The sequence below is a fragment of the Ooceraea biroi genome, chromosome 5, assembly GCF_003672135.1.
Source record: "Ooceraea biroi isolate clonal line C1 chromosome 5, Obir_v5.4, whole genome shotgun sequence".
In the NCBI taxonomy this organism is placed as follows: Eukaryota; Metazoa; Arthropoda; class Insecta; order Hymenoptera; family Formicidae; genus Ooceraea; species Ooceraea biroi.
The window spans coordinates 4,045,715-4,069,267 of NC_039510.1; the positions used below are offsets into that span (position 1 = coordinate 4,045,715).

Sequence of the window (23,553 nt, forward strand, 5' to 3'; positions counted from 1 at the left end):
TAAGAAATCATGAAATAGAATAAAATCATTTATGATATTACGATTTACTCCGAAACACAGCTAAACCATTTCGCAAGTAAACATTTTACAACAGTATAAGTGCAATGGAGAAACCACGGTCCAAAAATTTCACCCGCCAGGAGAATCATATTCAGCGACCTGACCTATTTAATCCACTAAAACCAAAAACTATCCTTTTTTTCAACATAATTGCCCGAGAGCTTAGCGAAGTGTGCGTATATTCATTCCTACGGTTTAAAACGTGAGTTTAAACGAGCCACGAGATAACGCGTGCACGATACCGTAAACTTTAACGTAATTAAGGGCATCTCTTTTTATAGTTTCCGCGCGCGTTCGTCGCGCGGCTTCTTCCACTTTCTTCCTCTCCACTTAGTCCCGACGCCGTTAATAAAAATCAGCGATTAATTCTTGTGACGTGTACACGCTCGCTCGCGAAGCCTCAACTTCTCGCGCGTTCACTCGCACGCTCGCTCACTCGCTCATTCGCTCGTCCAACGTATATTCGCTCCATCCGCGCGGCGATTTACTGCGTCGTGCCGCTGTTACGGAGCACCCTTATTCACCGACGGTCGGGCGTCGCGCGTACCCTCCCCCGTTTCCGCGCGCGCACGGCCGTGGTGATATACTACCCCCTTTTAACTACCCCTCGAACGAAGTACGCGCCAGTACGTTGCGCGCTCTCTCTCTCTCTCTCTCTTTCTTTCTCTCGTTTTTAACCGTTTTCCGATCTTTACGGCAGCCTGGTATCAGTCGCGCGCATTGTATATCTCGTCTCTACGGTAAGGCTCTATCAAGACCAAGAGAGAGCCTAGCCGTAAATTATCTGTCTCTCCCTCGCGCCCCTCTCACCCTCTCTGCCGTTCGGGGCGGCCTTTCTGATGCGATAAAGCGCATCGATCCCTTCGGTTCCGCAGAATAAATGCCCCGCGCGGCTATGCATACGCGAATCCCCGCCACCCCCGCGTGCATCATCGCGAGTGATGAACCCTCCCAGCGAACGTACATACGCGTGCACCCACGTACGAGGCGAACTGGACCGATATCCCGGCGGAATTGCAAGAATTTCTGGGCGGATCGGCGCGCGAGCGACGACGTGCCGTCCGCACGCTCCGCTCTCGTCGACCTCTTTGTTCGATCCCTCCTGCCATTCAAAGGGAGGACATGCGTCCGCCCGCCTGTCCGTTCGCCAGCTCGTCATTTTTATCCCGGCAGCTGGCCGTTCGGTTCCGTGACTGACGCGGATTCCGGATTTATAATGTTCCACCGTTTCCCCGTGCGCCCGTCCGACCTCGCCTGGAGGGTAGAACCGGATCGATATCGCGAATCTCGCTTTTCGACCGGACGTACTCGCGATCTCCCAGTAGCGAAATTTTCATTCAACTCAAATAGTGATTCGACGAGAAGAGCGAATTCGGAATGAGAAATTTCGGTATTGTTGCATTATCGCTCGAACTCCAGATGTTCCCGCTTCATATCGCTCCAGCAGTCGTCACGTCGCACGAACAATCATGAAAATCGCTATATCTGGATCGTGCACTTTCGTTGAAAAAAAGATGATGCAGATACGGTGTGACACGTGCAGTATCGAACGTCAAAGAACGATATACAGAATCATGTTCCACGTCGAGCTACTCGTAGTCTTTCTATTTGTAATCGTCACTTTTACAGACGCGATACCGAGAAATTGTAATATTTTTTTCATCGATTTCCTATCGGTTTCGAGTCTACTTGGCAATGGTTTAATCCCGTCTCTAATCCAGAACCTCCCCTCTGAGCGCGTATCGCAGTTTGCTCGTCACGAATCTGTCCTGGGAGAGGCGTAGTCAGTCGCAGCTGACAGCGCGCGAACGAGGGGAATTTCCACGTGCGAAAGGTTTATTCTGCTTAAATTAAAACGCGTGCGAGTCGACGAGAGACGCGTTAGAACTGTCGACATTTCCATCGTGTCCTCCAACCAAACGAAAACTCTGTTCGCAAACGAGTTTACGCATCAGAAAGCGCGTTTCGAAAGAGGACGACCTGTCTCAATCAACGCGTTCCGACGCGTTACTATTACTGATAAATATCAAATTAGAAAAATTAGATGTCAGATTTATCAACATCAAAGATAGAACGGCTGTATAAAATTTTGACAAATATTTGATAATTTAATAAAAATTTGAGAACAAAATAGAAATGAAACAAATTTTGCAAAACCTCTCTAATTCTGATTCGCGAGAAATTGCATGTTGTATCGAAAGAGATTAATAAAATTTTCCGTGCTAATGGACCTGTTTCAATCACATTGACCCGTTTTACATTCGGCGGTTTTACGTGACAATAATCATAAATTATTGTCTTTCACTAGCCGCATTTGTTTTGTAAATTACATCAGGAGAGATTTATCGCGCAAAATGGATAGGCAGATATGGTAGTTTCGATGGAATATAAATTTTTCACGATTCGTCTGGACGCTGCCCTGAATTGTATCTGACACGATTGCATATTCCAGTGAAATACGTAATAAATATACAAAAGCGTTGTTATATAAATTAATAGGCATCTGTCAAGGTCCTCACAGATAGGTAATACCAAATTTTTTGATATTTATAGCAGTTACTTAATAAAGAAAATTAATTTGAAAGCATAAGTGCATTAATTAATAACCACAGATGCGGTTATTTGGTTGTTACATTATATTAAATCAAGATAATGACGCTTTATTTACAAAAATTATATTATATTTTATGTAACAAGTGACACGCACCTCTTTCTCATTATCATCATTACAATATTTCATATTGTAATAAGGAATAAAAAGCGATAAGCCCTACAAAAATTACGTTACCACATAATTAAAACGCTGAAGGGAAAATTTATAATAAAGTTTTGAAAATCGTGAAAGGGGAACTGCGGGGCTGTATCTCTGATGGATGCATAATAATTATAATCTTAATGAATCATGGAACAAGAGTTCGCAATTAACTTTATGCAAGCTTGTTCCGTGATTCCGAAATTATTAATCATGTCGATGTGTTATTTGGCGTCGTTGATTTCTGCAGCGAAGGCGCGTTTTTCTTACGACCGATGCAATTTTTCTTTCATCGTCGTAGCCGTGTTTCGCGAAAGCGCGCATTGCGCGTCCATTATTTACGCACGCTCTGAGAAACCGTGCATCGCGGTAAGTCCGAATGCACCGCGTCGGCTGAAATAGTAATGCCGTGCTTTACATTTCATGCGACCGAAGGCGCGCCTCCGCCGAATACCGCGGTATTATTCACCGGCGGAAACGGAACAAGCTAAGCCTCGACCGCCAACTTTTCTTATTCCGAACTCATCCTCGATGCAGCTGCATCGGCGCTGTTGCACCTACGTGCGAGTGTACACCGCGACGGCGTTTCTTTGCGAGATTATCTAGCGCACGAGAACGATAAAGGCGGAAAGAAACGTTTGTTCTGTGCGAGAAAAGTATATTCTGAAAGGAACGAGGGAGGAACGGGATAGAGAGAAAGAATAGAAGAACTAGATTAAACTAGAAGCTGAATGAATGAGTGTAATATATTATATAAGTAATAACAACAAAAGAGCCATCGCGCAAGAGTCACAATAGATTGAACAAAATGAGATGAAACGAAAGAGCGTACTAGAGAACCATCGTATTAAAAGATCAATAAAAGAGCGGATGTAATAAATAACATACATGATTCCGAAATAGACTCATTATGCTTGTATAAGATACAACGTAACAGAAAATGCTAGCTAATATCTTCATCAAAAACACAGGGAAGCTTTACAAAGCATAAAGGTAACGTATTTTCGCATCTGTATATCGAAATAAGTCTCTGAAAATTCCTAATTTGCATCCCGGTAGCAAAAGATGCCTCGAACTCGAAAGCCATAACGGAAATTCCTATAATATATTCTTCGAAAAAATCGAATGCAATAGAATGCACATCTAAAAAATAACTCAGACACGTAAAACTATGCTAAATCCAATGACTCATAAATAATTCGCGCGTGCACCGGCCAAGATATTCTGGAGTTCGTGATTGTTGGAGACGAGTTATCCAGAGTTATCCAGAGGGAAGAGACGGAAGGCAGAAAGACAGAAGGAAAGAGAGGGAAAAGCATGTAGTGCGGCTTCCAACTTTGTCGCGTTTCGGCTTTTCTTCCCTCGCCTTGGCTCTGTCTGCTCCCCGTTCTGTCCTTCTTTTTCTCGTTTGCTTTCGAGTCCGCTCCTCTGGCGTCGCCAGTAAAAAACTAGCCGAATAAATATGTCCCGTATTCTTTGCGCGGCCATTGTGGTCGAGGCGTCGCGGTAAAATACGGGGCCTTTATTATCCTATGAGTTTCAGGCGCGTCCGGAATAAACTCACGGCACAGTAAACTCCGCGCAAGACAGGTCTGCGGAATAAAACCGCCGCGGATTCTTCGGATGTCAGGGTGCTTCCCGGGTGTGTTTGCATCGGTGTTACCCATTCAAGCACCGAGAGTTACAAATGTTTGACGCAAAGCCAAAAGCCAAAGCCGAACAGACGCGCTAACGATTAACGACGAACGCTAAACGGTGACAAAGGGAGGCAAAGGGATGAAATCAGCGCACGGATGGAATGAACGAGCACGAGTCTCGAACGATCGAAAATTGCGGCTCGACCAGGAACGGTGGAGTGAGTGGCGGAGCGAGTATTTTGCTAGGTCACGCTGAGAGGGCGAGAAGGAAGGGAAGAACCACCGGCGAGAGAAGGCAAAGGGAAACGTGAAAGAGCGTAACCGGCAAAAAGGACGACGATAGGGAAGAGTCGAGCCGGGGACCCCCGTTAATAACCGGACTCGACTTGATTATGGTCGCCAGCGGCGGGCGCATCGGTCGCTTTAGCCTCGGCGGTCGCATCGAACGAGGTGGCCGCTAATGGGCCGGATATGGATGAAAAATTATCCCAGCTTAATGCGCGGGCTAGCGCACGGCCGTTTTTCGTTATTACGCGAGAGCTTTAAGGCTACGCCGGGAACTAATAGCGGTACCCACGAGCTCTTTGCTTTCCGACGTGGTCTTTTTCGCCACCCGTTTCGTCGCTGACTGACTGACCGACTGTCTGTCTGTCTGTTTGTCTGTCGGAGTCCCGTTCAAATTGGTTCCATAATTAAGCGTTTGACTATCAGGCTAATCGCGCCGGGCATTTCCAGCGGAACGCTCGACGCAGTTGATTTCCGACGCCCGGACCGGAATAATTTAATTTATGGCGGGCGCACACTCTCCCCCGTACCATGGCACCACGTGCATGTTCTGCGCCTAAATGTTTATAACGGTAACGTGGGCGGCTTGGTGCGGCCGATTACATAAACGCAATGATTGATTAATCGCGCCGGGCCGAGTGGACGCGCGGATGCTCTTAAGCTCTTAAGTCAAGAAAGCGTCGGCGCTCACGCGATGCAACTCTGGCATTAAACTTCGCGGCTTGTCAAATTATCACGTTGCACTGCCTTAGACAGATGCTGGAGAATCTCATTCCCGTGCGAATTATGTGCGTCTAAATTATTTTGTAAAATTAACGCCAGGGAAAAAATCACATACTAGAAGAAGTATTTAAAATAATTTCTTCTCCGGTACCCTCAGCGTAATAATTCTTACAAAAGTATTTAAAATAAAAATTACGAACGTACCGGATTAACCAATTGCTTGTCTCACGAAGAATGAACGTTCCCTGCGCGAGCCTGCGAAAGTAACATGAATTATCGAAGTAGAAGGGTGTGTTTCGGACCGGCACTCTCGATCCCACGAGACCCACGTGTAACGGAGCAAGATTACAGTCGGTGTAATGCGCCTAATCCCATATAGTTAGTTACACCAGAAACTTACAGTTCCGCGCGAGAGTCGCGAAAGTTTTGGCAGCGGCGGCAAATAATTCGGCGTGCAGGTAAACTTTCGCGAGTTTTGCCGTTGGAAAACTTACCTATATGACGGCTTTTACCGCGCGAGCTCGCAACACAAAGCTCGCCGCGTCGTGCTGAGAAACAAACGTGATTATTTTGCACGGCGCTTCCGATAACCGTAAACGAGAGTCGCTCGGATGCGAACACGCAGCGGAAGCGATCGGCGGAAGTGCAGCCGGTTTTTCAAACACCGCTCGTGTAAATAACGTCGGCTCGTTTCGATTCCTCGAACGGCCGTGCAGTGTGCGTACTCGTCTTTAATAATACTGGGGCGGCCAATTACGGGCTATCAAAGCGCGAAGCAAATACAAAAGCGATGGAAAATGAGGTTGCAACGCGGAAAGAACGACCGTAAAACGGAATCCGGTATGAGCGAATACTCGCGCGAATTTCTGACGCGGCCACTTTCAACCCTCACGGTATCTCCGGTATCTGCGATCCGTCGTCGGGCCGAAACCGAGGCGCGATCGAGTTCCACGGCTACGATGTTCCAGAGATTATGGGATACTCAATTAGGGGATTCACTGTCATAGAATTCGAGAGTCCTGGATTAAGGGCTCTTATCGTGCGAGTAACTTTGGATTATGCCGCCCGCCCGCGCGCCGATTCCGTTCCGCATATTTCGCCCGTGCTCTCTGCACGAAATACATTCGAAATACATGAAGCGTAAGGTTTCGAAAGACGACTGCGGCAAGTCATTCAACGATGAGGCGATTTCATTCTTCTGGCTCGGAAGCGACAAAATTGTGCGCGTGTTAATGCGCTACCTACGATTTCGTCGAACTATGCGACCATAGCGATTTTGCCCGAGGGCGAAGGTAAACGTTTGCTTCCTGATTGTGTGGATTAGCTTTTATCTTGAATATACAATTTTTATAGGTATAGTGTTTTCTATAATTACCTTCAATATTGACTTAACACAGTGGCAGTATACTTTATTACATAGCGGCAGTATACTTTATTACACGTGTAGCAATTATTTTGTTACATAGTCTGGCAAATTGTTTCCCTGTGAGATTTTCACATAAATAATAAAATCTGTTATTCCACGATAGCTTTTTGCGCAAAAGCATACTGCAATATCCGTTTTCATTGCGCGCCGAGCAATTTTTGTATCACCTGCGCGAGCGATAAATGAGCTCTCGCAGTTATGCCCGATATCGGGCGAAATTGCGAAACACCTGTTCAAGGAACGACGTCAGGCAGAGGGAAGAGGAAAGAAACGGTTTCAAGCATCGGACGGGGTGATCGCGAAAATTTCGCCGGTCGGCGAGAGAGCGCCGCGCAAATCCTGACGCAGTCTTATTGATCCGGGAGGAGAGGCGAAATAACGAACGAACGATACGGTGCACAGTTTGTTGCGATTACTCCGGCTCGTGGCTATTTGTTTTCCATAGCAGCGGTAGGTATCGGACCGGTGGCAGCGCAGAAACAATTTCGCGCGGCGCGCGAGTGACGGCTGAAATATCGCGAGGAATGTCATCTACCGTATATCATTCCGGCTATGAGTAATAGCCACGGCAAACTTACGAGTCCTTACGAACGACATCGCCCTTCGGAAATGATGGTTGACAAGAATCTCCTTCCGTCCGATGGCGAAGGAGCCACTCTTAATTAGTGATGCTCGATCAAGCAAATTCGCGACTCGAGTCCTATCGACCGGTACACAATTTACCTCAATCGTGATGATTTGAGAAATTTCGAGTGTGTACAACTGTATACAGTTTGCCTTCAAAGTATGACCCTCCGAGGTTGTCAATATTACATCAGTCATTCGAGCTAAACAGCGTTTAATTAATTCTCCGTCTCTTGGCAACTACTGTCCCTTGATTGGAGAATCAAGGGAATTGACAGAGAATCGGCTAAACCATGGTTAACTTCAATTAACGGCTACGGAAACCGCCCTTAGAGGCGACGTCTTCCGGTGCTTTAAGGATTAAACGAAGTCGAGCAGCGAATTGCACTGCTGTCCGAACGAGTTGACTCGCCTGTGCTTTAAGTCGCGTTTGTCCGACAGACGAGGCGATAAGCCTCGATAAGCTATCAACAACTTTGAACATCGCGCTGACCAAGCTTCCCTCAAATCAAACCTCCTCCGTTATTACTATGCGACGGCGAATTATCGTTCACGGGTATTGCCCTCGAAACTTTCGCGTTCTAATCCGACGCGGTTTCGTCACGCGACTTCGCCACGAACGTGTCACCGGCCGCCTTTCGACCTACCCTCGCAACAACTTCAACGTCAAGGAGAATCCCGAATCGAGATTTCCGAAGCTGCCAAACTCTAAAACTGATAATCGAGAACGTTGAAACCATCATAATTTCGAGTGTAATTCTCTCAACTGATACGCAAGCAAGAGCCTTACGGTGATCGTGATGCTCTTATCATTACGAACCCGATGATATCTAATCTCAAATATCATTGATCGGAAGGAATCGTCACGGATTTTCGGGAGAATTTCAGAAACCCTGAAGACTCGAAGAGGCTTCCTCACTCACCGGTCATCGTAGACGAAGCCCGCTTGCAGGGTGTTGCAGTAGAGTGCCGTCGCGACGAGGGCGCAGGCTACGGCTAGGATATCCATGTCACATCGTGGCGAGGACAGCGACGTCGACGGCGGCGGCCTCTTAACTTGTTGCACGTCCGCGGGCCTTCCTCCTGCACCACCGCCGCTGCTACCAGCACTACGACCACCTCCTCCTCGTCCTCCTCCTCCACCTCCTCCTCCACCTCCTCTCCCGCCGCCCCTACGCCTTCGCCTGACACCGCTGCCTCTTCGCGCGGCGGCCGAGATGTCCGCCAGACGATCGAACGTCCGTCGATCTGACGCCGCCTGGCCGGATGACGGGTCCCGCGCGGGATGAATGTCGGTGACGCGTTCCCGGATACGGTCCAGCAACGTAGCTGCTCCCGGCACCGGTCCCGTGCCCCCGATCTCTCCCGGCGCGCAAATCGACGCTCCACTTCGGGGTCTCACATCGGTAGCTCGCTGCGACGGGACGTCGCAGCTCCAGAGAATGTCATCAAGTCAAGGCAAGCAGCTGGATCTCCGTCAGTTGACGGAGAGGGTGACTTCTCGGCCACGGTAGATAGACGGAAGATCACGCGAATCGTCCGAGGAAGAAGTTGGTTCCGACTCCAGGGCAACCGTCGATCCAAGCAACGATGATCCTCGAAGGGTCGTTCGTCGCACGCGATGTTGCTGCTCGCGATGCTCCAGCTCCGATCACCATGCACTGACGCACATCGCTCGCGATCCGGCCTCGGCACTGCGTGAAGCCGAGAGGATTCGCGTCGGAAGAGGGATTTCAGGGAGGTAGACCGGGCCGAAGCGACGACGTCGAGCTGCGTTCGTCGCCTCTTCCTTATCGGTCACGGGATAGAAGAGTCCTCGCGCTTCCGCGAGTATCCTGCGACGATCCAACGGCGATCCACGGAGCGAGATGAGAGGATCGCGACGCTCTCTCGCGATCCTCGAGATTGACTCACCCGGTCGGAGCTCGACCGCAGCCGGGCAACGATGATGACGGTGATCGCGATGGACGTCGCTGTTGACGTGGACCGCACGACCAACGGCGACGACGACGACGATGACGACGACGGCGGCGACGATGACGACGACGACGACGAGATGTTCCGAACGCGATCGGCACACGGCGCGACGCATGTTCCGGATGCGGAACGCCAACTGTCGCGCGCCCCCCGAGGACGAGAGCTTTATACGCGGGAGACGGGCATCGATCGGACAGGCGCTTGCGCTCGCCCGCTCTCCTGGTCCTACTTCTCCACCTCCACCTCATCCTCCTCGTTCTCCTCATCCACCGCCACCATCCGACCCTCCTTCTCCACCTCCTCGTCCTCATCGTCCTCATCCTCCCTCGCGCTACGCATCCGCGACCGCTCGCAACGACCACGACCGCGACCGCGGCCAACGGTCCGGATTGACCGCAAACCCGGGGACAATGCTGACCGATGGGCGACATTTTAGAAAATGACGCACCGTAAGGGCCGGGTCACGAATGCACGTGGCATGTGTGGCATCGGTAGACCAAGAGAGAACCCGGTGAATTCTCCAGCACGAATTCGGACTTCAGACATTTTGCATCGGTCAGGCGAACCGTGAGGGAATTACGCGGAAAACGCGCGCTCTCGTCTTCCCGTTTTCCACGGGATCGTCCAACGGAAAACGGACTCGTGCGGACGGGGGAAACGTTTAACCCGGGGAATGTGGACGGGTGCATCCGCCGGCGATTGTCGTCGCCCACCCACGCGACGATTAAGCCGTCCACCGCCGCGAGGGACAATTGTAGGGTCAGTCGCAGCGTCATCGTTGCGGGACGTCACGCGAAACGCTTATTTCTAAGTGTTATTCCCGAAAGGAATTGCCAATTGCGATGTAGGATCGATCGAGATTCGCGACAAACTCGTGTTATACTCATATACTCGATGCGAAGCGTTTATCTCGCGATATTTTCGACAGAAACGCGCTTTTGCATATCTGCACGCTACTCTCGAAAGTGGAGCGCGGAGGGTGCCGGAAACCGGGTTGAGTTAAACAGCAAGATGCGCGTTTGCTGTTTCTATTTACTTTGAGAAAATTTTTTTAATTTGAGTTACGTTACTTTTAAGACAAGGTATACCTGTGTACGTAGATTCCACGGTATCACGTACCGGAGGTAAGCTTCCGTAATACCATCGTGCGAACTTTCGCTTCCCCCGTAGTTTATCCACTAATGCAAAATTTATTCCGGCGCTCATAAAGCGCTCATAAACATACGGCGACGCGTACGCAGATATGACTCGCGCGCTATTTCACTCGCGAGTTCCAACAGCTGCTGAGGGTATCGTCACTCTTGGTAGCCTAATCCGGTTGAGGCCACGCTGTTGTAACGGTGATTCGTCACCCGGTACCCACCTACGCGTAATTAATCGTCGAAACCGACGCCGTGAAACGCGCGTGCATTTATCACGCGTATTATAGCACGCGCGGACCCTTGTTATTGTGCTAACGCTGGACTTAGATGTTCCCGGGCCGCCATTGTATCGCGAACAAGAGCCTGCCACCCGTAAACGCTTCAATTATTCCGGCCGCGCAACAAAAGTAATTCGCGCTCCGATGAGCCGCGTTTAAAGATCCCTGCTTCCCCCGCGTGGGCCTCCACGAGTTACTCTTAATGTGGTAATTAAGCATTTAAACGTTTAAGTCACTCCTATGTAGCACCGCGATACCGGTTCGCGTTGTGTGAGAACGCGGAGATACAACCGACAGCGATGCTGCAACCAAGAGAGCACGCGCGCGCGCGATAACATATGAACGCGATATCAGCGTCTCTAATTAAGTTTGCGATACGCGCGAACACCTCCGCACTCGTTCCGGCAATGTTTCGGCAGTTTTCCCCACGTTTTCCCGCAAAATTAACGGTTTACCGCTAAAGTACGCTCCCTCGTTTTCCGATCTCAGATTCTTCCGTGACACCCTCAATTCAGTTATACGATTTTCGGACTAATCGGTCCAATTCGACGGAAGTGAGACTTAAGAATTGCAATCCACATTGGTCTCAATAAAGCTCAACGTCCGACCAGATAGCGATCCATCTACGAGTAACAACGCCATAGAAATACAAATTAACCACGCTCGTAACATTCCGCAATTACCCGCCTCGGTGCTTAACTCCCCTAAAGCCGGCCATATGGGTCTGACGGCTGATGAGGAGCCGGTCGGGGCGCGGGGATAGCGTTGTAGCCCCCGAACGAGGTTGACAGTAAACAATATCGCGCACGAAAAGGGGAGCAAAGTCGATTGCGTGGGGTCCGCTCGAGGGACGACGACGAGGGACCCTCCTGCAATTGTAGAACACGCTGGTGACCGTCATCCCTTCCACAACACGTAACGCGCGCGACGTCCGGTGGCTACTTTTCTTTCGCTGACGCGTTACTTGCTTGCCGTGGAGGGACAAGATATCGAGGCACTTTATATCAATGTCAGTATCGGAATGAAATTTCAACTCTGCCTGACGTCCACGTGGTCTTTAAGCGTCAACATCACTTCTTGTCGCGCGATCAATACTGCCAATCTCGCGGTCCTTGCCTTGGCTACTTCCTCGAATCTCTTTGTAATTTCATTATTTTTGGTAATTATGTACTTTAACGGACCAACCTCCGATGACCTTGACCTTGACATATGTTGTCAAGGTCACCCTCCTGAGTGACCTTGAAGAGGTTTTAGCCGTCGCTCGTTGTTTATTAAAAAGTTATTAACAAAAGAAGTTTAATAATTTTGCACGAATTTTCAGCCGTCCACGCGAAGCAAGGACTTGAGTTTGACATATATTACAAAGGTCACCTTCCTGAATAACCCGCACTAGGTTTCACCCTTCGCTCGTTGTTTGTTAAAAAGTTATTAACAAAAATGTTTAATGAATAAAGCATAATTTTGCGATACCATATACGTTTACGAAAGAGTATATTTGATGGAATTTTAGCTTTAAATCAGAAATAGGTTTGGGTTAGGTTAGGTTAGGTTAGGTTAAGTTAAAGCAGAGAATACTTTGTATTTAACTGTTTGTGCTTTTGGTTAAAGTGAAGAATAATTTGTACTTATATTAAAAGAAACTATTCTATATATTAACAATTCACTGCTTTAAATGACTTTCCTTTCTTCGTTCATGTACATATTCGTCTTTTATATCTTTCAATATTCAATATTCTTTCAAAATAACTACTATATTTTCGAAATTTCTTTTGTTAATAACTTTTTCATAAACAACGATCGACGACTAAAACCTACTGCGGGTTATTCGGGAAGGTAACCTTTATAATATATGTCAGTATCATGTTCTTGCTTCACGTGGACAGCTAAAAATTCGTGCGAAATCATTAAACTTTCTTTGTTTATAACTTTTTAACAAACAACGAGCGACGGCTAAAACTTCTTCAAGGTCACTCAGGAGGGTGACCTTGACAACATGTGTCAAGGTCAAGGTCATCGGGGCTGGGTCCGTTAAAGTACATAATTACCTTATTTTTTAATACTGGGCATTTTGCTGGTTATTCCTGTATCTCGTTATGCTCCTGTCATAATTGCAACGTGACGTTACGACCACGTCAGCCAGAAATAATCGCTTCCAGGAGGTCAATCGGATAATCTTCAACTAAAGCATCCAAATATCAAAGCGTCGATAGTAACAGATATCGCGGTATCCCTAGCTACCAGACGGTAGGGACGGTACCCTGTTATTTGTCCCGCTGGCAGATTACGATAATGGGCTAACGCGAAGCCGCCAGGCCGTACCGTACGTCGGTCCGGGAAGGGCGGCTCAGGAAGGGCGAGGAGATCGGAGGGCACCAGATGCGATGACCGGCGACCACGCGATCCCGGCCGGACGAGCCGCTTCGCCCGACGTGAGAATTATCGTGCGAATCAATCGTCGAGCATGCGCCGGCAATCAGCTTGTTCCGTGACGCGATGACGCGTGCACACTGCGTGTGCGAGAAGTCACGAGACACAGTAGTGAGCTTTTTTATCCGCGGCGCGTTTCGACAAAATGATGAAGAAGAGTGACAAGAAACGTTGGGTTCGCAAAAATATTTCAGTCGTGAATCAGCGAATCGCCCGAAGCAGCGAATACACGCGGCACTCCGAGCGTAAAATTGCGGCGAGAGGAGAGAGTATTTCCACTCGTACCGTGAAATGGAAAATTTTTATTCATTCGCCGGCTCATCACGTTATATTAATTATAATATGTTGCATGATTTTAATGTTATTAGCGAAAGTAATATTAGCTTAAATAATTAATTTGATAACGTTAACATAGCATCAAATAGCGTACGGTACACACGTAATCCACTCGCACGAGAGCGATAAATGTTATTTCACGATAGATCGAGAATTGATCGGAGCAAAAATCTCAGCGAAAGTTAAGGGCCTGAATATGATACAACCGCGACAAGAATCATGCTGCTCGCACCTCTGTAATTCGACTGAAAACCGTTTGCAAAACAGGAAATGGTTACACGATAAGCGGTTACGACGGATACGCAAACACGATTTATGCAAATCGCGTTTCACATCGTATTTAACTTGAAATAAGAAACAGTAAGTGGGACTTATCACGTTTCGAGTGAAATTAGACGGAACGATAAACGCGCGACGCCTGCCACTCGCGTTTTTGCTCACGAGAATTCGCACTCAGGCCACGTGAGCGCGGTCAGAAAGTCGTTAATTCGTGGACACAGCGTATCGCGGCCCAGTGTACGTTCCACGCACGCGAGCTGCCGGGCTATTGTCTCCGAAAATACGTGCCGAGATAGAGTTGCAGTGAATTTAAATCCAAACGTGGCGGCCCTGACGCTGCGCGACACGTTACGCGAGATGAGACGTCATGTTACAAGCAGATTACATTGTAACGAAAGTGCCACGGCGATACTTGTACGTCTCAGTCCCTTCGGAGTCCTTCAGCGTTCCCGCACGTGCAGATGGTCTCAGATTTTTTTTAGCTAACGCCGACGAAGCGTTGCTTTAACTTGCAGCTTTATTGAAGATCTCACGAGAAAAGGGGTTGGCGCGTTCGATTAATTAATTTACCGAAGAGCGAAAGGGTGATCGGCTGCAAATTGATAAAGGGATCGAGCAGTTAACGAAAGAGAGAGCGCGGGAAACCTCGGATACCCAATTCTCGTCAATTTTCTGAGGATGATTCGACAAACGAAGATGAATTGTGCTACAATTGATAAGCCGACGCGATGACGCGCGCGTCCGCCCGAGGCTTTCATTTTCGGCGCAAACGTTCGAACGCGAGGTAACCTGAAACGCCAATCAAATCCGCGCGTTTGACGTTCCGCGCGTTCAAGCTATTATATCCTTGTAACGGTAACCCCCGACAGCCACCCCCTTCGGCTCGGATACGTTTTAATCATCGAATTGCCCTGGCAAACGAAAAAGATTGGCTCGTAACTGGTGCGAAGGGCCCGCTGATTGTCGGCCGCCGTCCACCGCGCCGTCGAAACGACCGTAGCGAGAACGCTTCGTGGTTCGTTCGTCGTCATTGGAACCGGCCGCGTTACCGGAGAGCCGAGATTTGCCTGATATCGCACCGGGCCACGTCCAAAAAAATTCCGTTATCCGAACGTGCGTAACCTCCCTAGTGTTGTGTTGTGCGTGTGTGTAACTACGGTGCAACACTCTCTCTGGCAACATCGTGCGAGCTCACGATACAAAACATTCGGTAGTTTGAAGCGTTTCTCGAGCGCGCGCATACCCGCGCATGCTAGAAATTACGCGTGTATACGCGCAATTTTCAAAAGTGTGACGACGAGAAAAATTTCACATTTAGAAAGGCAAACCGCGCGTCTGCGTCGGGAAAGCAATTTTTGCCGGTCTTTTAGCACATCCCATTTTCTGCTTTCGTTTAAAGCAACTGTTACCGTGGGCGGCGAATGCATGTTCACCATAGCGACGCGGCGACTGCGTTTTTCAATTTTCGCGACGCAGTTTCAAAACGTTGCAGCTGCATCTCTGGAAACGCCGCGCCGGTCGTCCTGAGATGCGTGCCAACGACGATGGCGACGATGTTTCATGACACGCGGGTTAACAATCGCGCTATCGGCAGCAGATTCAACGCGTTAGCCTGTCTACGCGTTTTTGTTATTGACGTGGTGGCGAATGTTGCGCAAGAATGATTTGTGGCGATTGCAGCCTGCTGCCGGGGACCTCTCGCCGAATCGATAAGCAAACGCGATTTCGAGTTTAGCGACGCGATGCTTTCGAGAATGCATATCGCGTAACGAATAGTCGCGTGGATTTCTTGAATAGTGTTTACCAAATGGGACTTTTCCAATGGAGTGATAATTCATCGCGACTTTTCGCGCACTCACCGGCCAAGATCCTCGTCCTGCAACGTTCATTGAACTAACGCCTTCCGTTATTGTTCCGCAAGGCGATGCGGCCTCGATCGTGGCCTGACGACGTCGATGTCGGGAATGGAAGATTGACGCGAGCGAGCGTGCGAACCAACGAACGAGCACTCCAAGTCGGTGCAAATCGCCGTAAACGAGGCGGCACAGCACTTTCACCTCACGTTTCCAATTTGCGTCTCGTGCCTGCGTGCTTACCTTGACAGATGGACGTGCGGCACGGACGACAATGATACGTCGCCACACACGTACACATCGCGACGGGGGTAACCATGGCAGGACGCTCGTGCACCCTCCGGTGCATTCGGGGTTCATAAAGGATACTTTATTGTCACGGATTTCAGGTATGTAAAGAAGACAATAAGAGTACACGTGCACGTTGCATGTTTGACTGAATCTTTTTTACGAAACTTAACGTTAACGTGAAGCCTGGTTGTACAGGGTGTCCTATGGGAAGTTGCTGAAAGTAAACGATTGGTTCTCCCCTCCATGACTTCAGAAAGGGTCTTACGGTTAACGGTCGTTCATCTGAGTGTCCGCAGTTTTATTCTGGTTGTGGTAGATGCAAGTCCGTGCGCGTCAAAATGAGTAATCTGACGACGGAAGAAAAGATTTATCTTGTCGAGTGCTTCTTTTCCAGAGGAAAAGTTTATAGCAATGCTTACAGGGGGTTTCGTACTAAATACGGAACACATAAAGTTAAGAGCGAAAACACGCTGAAAAGGTTAGAATTTATTATTTCTTTAAACGTATGCGTTACGTCACTCCATTTTTTGACAATAAATCTGCATTAAAATAATGTTTTGTGTTTTTTTTATCAGAATTATCGATAATTTTATGCAGTATGGAACTATCCAAGACCGTAGACATGATCTGCCAGGTCCTTCTGTGTCTGTAGCTGCAGAAGAAAACATTGAAGATATTAAGAAGTATTTTGAAGAGAATCCAAATTCTTCCATTCGGAAAGCTGCCCAAGCTCTTGAAATATCCAAAACAACGTTACACAGGATTTTAAAACATTTCCTGAAAATGCATCCGTATAAAATAACATCGCATCAATTGCTAACCAAACGCGCTATGACGAAACGTGTGGAATTCTGCAAGACGATAAATGGAATGTTTGAAGATGGAGAACTTGATGCAAAATTGATAATTTACACGGACGAAGCACATTTCTGGCTAAATGGTTATGTTAATAAACAAACTTATAGATTTTGGGGGTCGGAAAATCCCAACGTTTCCCTGGCTAAACCTTTACATCCACAAAAAATAACAGCATGGGCTGCGATCTTGGTAAAAGGAATTTATCTGCAATTCTTCGAATCAACAGTCACTGGTGAAAGTTACAAGCAGCTTCTCGAAACACAATTCTTCCCTCATGCAAAAAAAAGAGGCCTGGTCAGAGGATTTCATTTCATGTAGGATGGAGTGACACCACATCGAACCCAGGAGGTCTTCGAAACAATCCATAAAGTTTATGGCAATCGAGTCATCGGTCTGGGATACTCCAAATTTGCCCAGGGGGAGCTAGAATGGCCACCGTACTCGCCGGATTTAAATCCATGTGACTTCTTTCTTTGGGGATACATTAAGGACCATTGTTATGCCGGAAATCCAGAAACAGTGTCAGATTTAGTAGTAGCTATTAAAAAGGTCGTCAGCAACATTAAAGACGACATGTTAGAAAAAGTTTTCACAAGTTTTCGTAAAAGAATTGCTTTTTGTACAAATTCAGATGGTGCACACTTTGAAAATATTTATCATTACCTTACTTGATTGTTAGCATATTTTTCATTAATAAAATAAACTGATATACAAACATTTTGCTAAATTTTATTTATACCCATTAAAAACTGCAGACTTTCCTCTTTCCAACGCAATTTTTGTTTTTTTCAATAACTGCATACGTTTAAAAATGACAGCTGATTAGTTTCAGCAACTTCCCATGGGACACCCTGTATCTTCTTTCATTCCTTATACACTTTCAACATTCTTCTACCGCAGTTACCCGAGAAAAACAGTATGTGAGTACATACAAGGATACTCGTACCTAGGTGGCTGGGCATCATTAACTTCGCTTGGCTTGACTACCGTATCCTATGAGGACCAACAGGTAGCGTGCTACATAGACCGAGGCAGTTCGCGACCTCCGAACGATGCTTCACGAGAAATTAGACGGCGCACGAGACCGCGAGGAATGGGTGCTCGCAACGTGGAAGTGACAACTTTCCGCGAGACGGACGAAACTCCGGAGATAGTTGGGCAATTATTCGCTCGCCCTAAGGCGAGGCGAATTTGTGCCCTCGGCGGTGGGAAGCACGGGCCGTCACCGCGAGAATTTGACGCACTTCGACCATAGTTGCAACCGGTAATGCTGTAACGTTACGACAGCAGAGTTTTCGAATGTAATTACGGAGGTGGAAGGGGAGATTGCAAATTCGCCTTTGCTCTGTCTCCCTCTCCCTCTCTCTTCTTGCATATGACAGTAACAGAGTAGTAATCACGTGAAAACGATATTATGGAAAAGAATCGAGATATAATGCTCGGGGGATAAATTCTGTTGTAAACAAATTAATTTAGCCCTTGTTATGACGGGAACGCGTCAATGCAAAATAAATAAATCGTTCAATCTATTTTCCTGTAAAAAAGGGAGAGAGAGAGAGAGAGATACGCGGTTCATGTCGTTAATGCTGGAGCTGTCAGCGGATGGACGGGAAATCTCGCCGCGAGGCTATTTTTGAAGGTTCTTCTAAAATTGACGTTCGCCGATGGAAAATTCATTCGCAGGTGCTACCGTGTGTCAAAACGCGCGACAGCTGAAGGCACGCGCGCATTCGCGCGTAACCTTGCGGACGGCTGATACTCGATAGTTGAAAATTAATTCATGAGAGTGCCGCTATATCGATATGTTTGACGTTTTCGAATGCCGTCAGTCTAATAAAAATATGATATACTCAAGTGCTTTTATAAAGAAAAGAAATTATGAAATGTATACATGTAATATTTATTACGCTTTCTTTCTATCTCTTATTCCTCGCGTTTCTTCGGAATCGAACGTGAAACGTCACTCCCTTTCCATCTTTTCGCCAAATTGTCGGCGTAATTGTACTTTAAATTTTACCTCTATCGAATTAATTTATGAACAGTCAAATCTATAATCTAAATAGCTGTAATTATAAAATAATGATTATGATGTTAATATTAACGCGCAAGTAATTATCATATTTTATTCGGCGGTTAAAGCAGTCAGCCGCGACATGCCGTTATTTCGCGGGTTTTCGATACGAGGCGTCAACACGAAACACCTTACGCGCAATTTTCACACCACGAGAGATAGATAGAGAGAGAGAGAGAGAGAGGAGCATGGAAGTGCGAGAGAATAATGTGTCTCAAAATTAATTCGGTTATCGCGCGCACCGTGCGCAACGGTCTCGCTCGAGTGATATCGTTCTCATTACGGTTAAAGGGTTAATTAATTTCCTGCCGAAATTTAATTAATCGAACGACCGAAATTTATTTGCCGCTCGCAGCGGCCACCAAACGCCGCCGTTATTGGATCGGTCGGTTAGTTCAGCGACCTAAACGCCTTATTAGATTTAGAGCGACGCCACGCTCGCAGAGCTGCGGCCTCGTAATTGCACCCCCGCGGTGACGTTTACGGTAATTAAAATATCGTGTCGTCGCGAAAGACTCGCTCCACCCCCATAGAAATAATAACCAGACAATGGCGAATAGTATTCCGCGCGAACGGAACAATTCCGCGCGACGACGATTTTCTTAACGAGCGCGGCGCAGAAGAACGGAACGCCGAAGCGTCGTTCCGTTAATCGCGCGGTCGAAAATTCCGCACAAGGCCACGAGTCCTCTTTCCACCCTCTCGTCTGCAACTCTCGCGGCTTCACAGCAGCTGGTCCGCCGAAACTCCGACGGGAAAGTGGGACTCCGACCGGGAGAAGCTGTGGCCACGCTGATCGGTGGGAAAAGTGGCGAGATAGAGAGAAAGATCAGAGGCAGATGGAGAAGGAGTGAGCAAGGAGAGAGACGGAGGGATTGCAGGAAAGTAGAGCGGAATTGATCCCGTGTAATAGGACTAAATCCTCGTGAAACACCGTGAGCACCGTGATACGTGATTAGACACGGATTGGATGGCACCATGACGCTTCGAGAGAGATCAGGATTGTAAGGTGTAAATTTAGAACAGAAAAAGCGAGCAGAGGGCGGAATTAGCCTGATGAATTTTATAATTCGCTTGCCTTTTCCCGTCGCGCGAGTCGTTGTTGTCGTTACGCAGCCGACTGCGAAATTGCGATGCAAATGCATTCGAAAGGGGTGCCTTTTCCGACGCGAGTGTTCTTTTATTTTCCCATACACGCCGAGTACGCCGGGACATCTCATTCTGGATGAGTTTCCCTCTTTTCTCGTCCTCGACGTCGTTAATTGGTTTCGTGCGACGCACGCGAAATCCCGCGCGAGAAGTTTCGATCGTTTCACGAAAATCCGCGTAATTGCTACGTTAGAATCGATCGTTCGCGTTACTATGAACTCGAGGCAGCTCGTGCACTCCTCTTGGTAACCGAATATCACCGCTCCCAGCTATCCCTCATTAGGCAAGTTAATAAATTTTACGTATCGTACATCATTGGCGTCAAGTATACATGTACGAGGAGTACGAATTTAATTCAAGAAAATTGAGCTTGAGTTATATTACGTAACAGGCGAGGGTGGTGTGATGTCGTAACTTATAACGAAGGATCATGTGTGTGCGAAAATGATATTTAATAAAGTTTTGAGAGAGACTTACGTACGCGTAACTATCCGCTATTGCTGCGGCGCGCAGAAAACACGAGGTATTATATTGCATTGTTCTGCAACGGCAATTTAACAGCAATGGCGCAAAATGACACAGGTGCGTAGACGCGCGACATTTTCACGCGTGCCGCAAACGGCAAATTAAATTCCACGGGCGGAGCTGAAGGATGCGCGCGACTACGGCATCGGAGTGCATCGAATCGTGCTCGCGATGCGCCGGCGGGACGATTAATTGGCAAAACGGCGCATTATACAGTGAAAATTGTAAATTACGACGGCGGGTAAGTACCGCGTTATTAGGCAGTTGGAAACGCGGGCGACGAGAGGAGGATCTTGAAGAAAGGAAAGGATGGCAACCTCAACGAACGTGGCGAGAGAACCGGCGAGGGTTGTTGGGGGATGAGCGGGCGGGACGATGCGAATGCAACGAAAAGAGAGAAGGACGGAGAAGAGAAACCGGGGAGAGAAAAGCCCGGGGCAATGGCGCGACTTGTTGAGCACTATCTGTCGCCGTGTCTCCACCCTTCCATCCACCCTCGCTGCCACCCGTAAAAACCCGTATCTTCCACTCTGACGTACTTGCAGCGCGCCGCGTCACCGTAGCAGCAGTCAACGAAGATGCTGCGATAAAACGTTGCCGCCACCACCACCCCTGGAATAGTTCGGCCTGCAAAAAGGGATAAAGCGTGCGCGTTCACCCGCGCGCGAGACTCGCTCGGGTAAAGCAAAAGCTGCATTTCGTGTTCCCTTTTCCCGCGGTCGTCGATGAACTACCGACTACGTTATCGTTAACGAATCGAAGCGTGGAGACCGGAGCATGTTATCGCGCGGCGCAACCCCCAAGATTTTGTTATCTCCACCAACATGCGCGAGAACCAGGAGAGTCCGGGTGAAGTATGATACGGCCATCTGGTTGTAACATCAGACAGATCTGATCTGGCAGACTGCGCGTTTGATTATCGCGCAGTCATCGAAAGGAATATTTTATTATTTAACAATGCGCTGCAGCTAGATCAACGTCATCCCAGCTCTGTTTACCCGCAAAACCCCGGCAATTTTTTATGGCGATATTTCTCAAAGGGATGACGTGGGATGGAAAATGTCAATATTGCTACGAAATTCGACGCAGCAATATTTGTATTGGTTAAAGTTAAAGGGCTGTTAAATAAACTCGGTTTTTTGTTCGAAAATATCATTAGATAAATTTACAATTCGAAAATGTCCGACGGAAAATGTTGGCTGGATTATATCTGTCGAACAGCCGGATCAAATTGGAAAAATGTACACGGTATCATGTAACAGTAAAAAAAAATATCTGTATTTACATAATGTTTAGTTCTGACGCAGTTTTCGAAAAATGTGAAAAATTCAACAAAACACAACCTATGCACGGTACACGAGATTTTTGTTTCCGTAAATGCTAATAACAGAAAAATAATAACAGCAAAACTACGGGAAAAATTGCCCGTGTACCTATGTTCATGCGTTTTACTCGGCTTTTAACGTTTTTCGTCGACACCACGATTTTTCATCCCGCGTGATTCTGTCGACGGGCACTCTCCTCCCCTTCTCTCCCTCACTCCTATCTATCTATCTATATATCTCTCTCTTTCTGCGTCATTCTCTCGTATTATTACGGGATGACAAAAAAAACAACATAATATTCCCTATACGCGATTCGTCACCGCATCTTAGTCGTTCCATTCCATTGTGTGCGGCTTTGTTTCTCGTTCCTTCCCCGGTCGAATGAGTGTTCCCGACACGATAGACCAGCCAGTGGAGATAATCCGAGTGAAATGTGCTCCGAGCTATTTTCAGTTCCAGTAGCGCTTTGATAGCAGCTGCTCGGAATATGGATAAGGGGCAGAACTGGCCGCTGCGCGCTGGCCTTAACTACTGACCACCCTGTTCCATCCTGGCTTCTATCCTACCGCGTAATGTTACGCGAGGCAGAAACGGTTGTTGCACACTCACGTATCATGGCTGTGTTTGCGCATCGTACGCTATCACTTTGTGCAGCACGTTTGTATGTCATTAGCGCATCAAGTTTGGCACAAAACTAGCGTTAATTGCAAAACACTTTTTTTTGTTATCATGTTCAACACTGCTGGGAAATATCGTATTTTTTTTAGAGAGAGAGAGAGAGAGAGAGAGATGGATAATGTTTCTAACTGTGCTGCACCGTGTGGAAAGAAACGTGTAATATTTTATTTAAATATTTTATATAATATAACTTGGTATTAAACTGTTATTTCGCATGCGAGTATATGTAAAATAATTTTAATAAAGACTCTACATCGCTCGTTTTTGCTTTCAATCATATTTTAGTACGAGTATTAATTCTCGTCAGAGATTGCTTCGTTCTGTTTCATAGTACGTAAGCAGAAGTCACTGTTAGTCTGATACGATGAACAAAAAGACACGGCGAAAACCGTATTACGAATTTCCAACGCAGCAGAAAAACCGATTTTATTTGAGAATCGGATGAACTGGATTTACTAACGTCGCTCCGTTTCACGTTGTTGGCAGCTCTCTAACAACTCCGGGATGAACAATTTATAAACTATTCAGAGACAGCCGTGATAGCTGCAAGATAAAGCGTAACACGCACATTCGGTTGCAACGTCTACCATATAATATATATTATTGCTTAGACAGTGCGAATATCTTCTGTAGCAAGAGCATTGCGATTATACACATATGAGATAACATATTTACTGAATGATCAAGAACTATCAGCTGCTTTTCTTGTATTTATAATAATCAAACGTTAATATCATCATTGTTAATTTAATATTAATTCAAACAAAATCACTTCAACGTACAAACATATAAAAAAGAATGAACAGCATCGGTTTTCGTTTTGCAGAAATACGTAATCAATTAATAACATTACGACG

At 47.2% G+C, this 23,553-nt stretch overlaps 1 protein-coding gene and 1 long non-coding RNA gene across 4 annotated transcripts in view; one reads left to right on the top strand and one right to left on the bottom strand.

Moving 5' to 3' along the window:
* The window catches only part of LOC105287628 (transmembrane and TPR repeat-containing protein CG4341), a 187,383-nt gene extending 178,729 nt beyond the window's left edge, over positions 1-8,654 (bottom strand). For all 3 annotated transcript variants that reach the window (XR_003406588.1, XM_011353273.2, XM_011353276.3), the window contains exon 1: positions 8,431-8,654. Coding sequence is in view for 2 of the 3 variants with exons in the window: in XM_011353273.2 (XP_011351575.1) it covers positions 8,431-8,516 (86 nt within the window). In the remaining variant the exon portion in view is untranslated. The remainder of the gene's footprint in view (positions 1-8,430) is intronic.
* A 6,254-nt stretch (positions 8,655-14,908) lies between these two features.
* Positions 14,909-22,916, top strand: LOC109611551. The gene is made up of 2 exons (XR_002193975.2): positions 14,909-16,188; positions 17,849-22,916. It is a non-coding gene; the product is annotated as an uncharacterized LOC109611551 (long non-coding RNA).
* Positions 22,917-23,553: the final 637 nt, after the last annotated feature.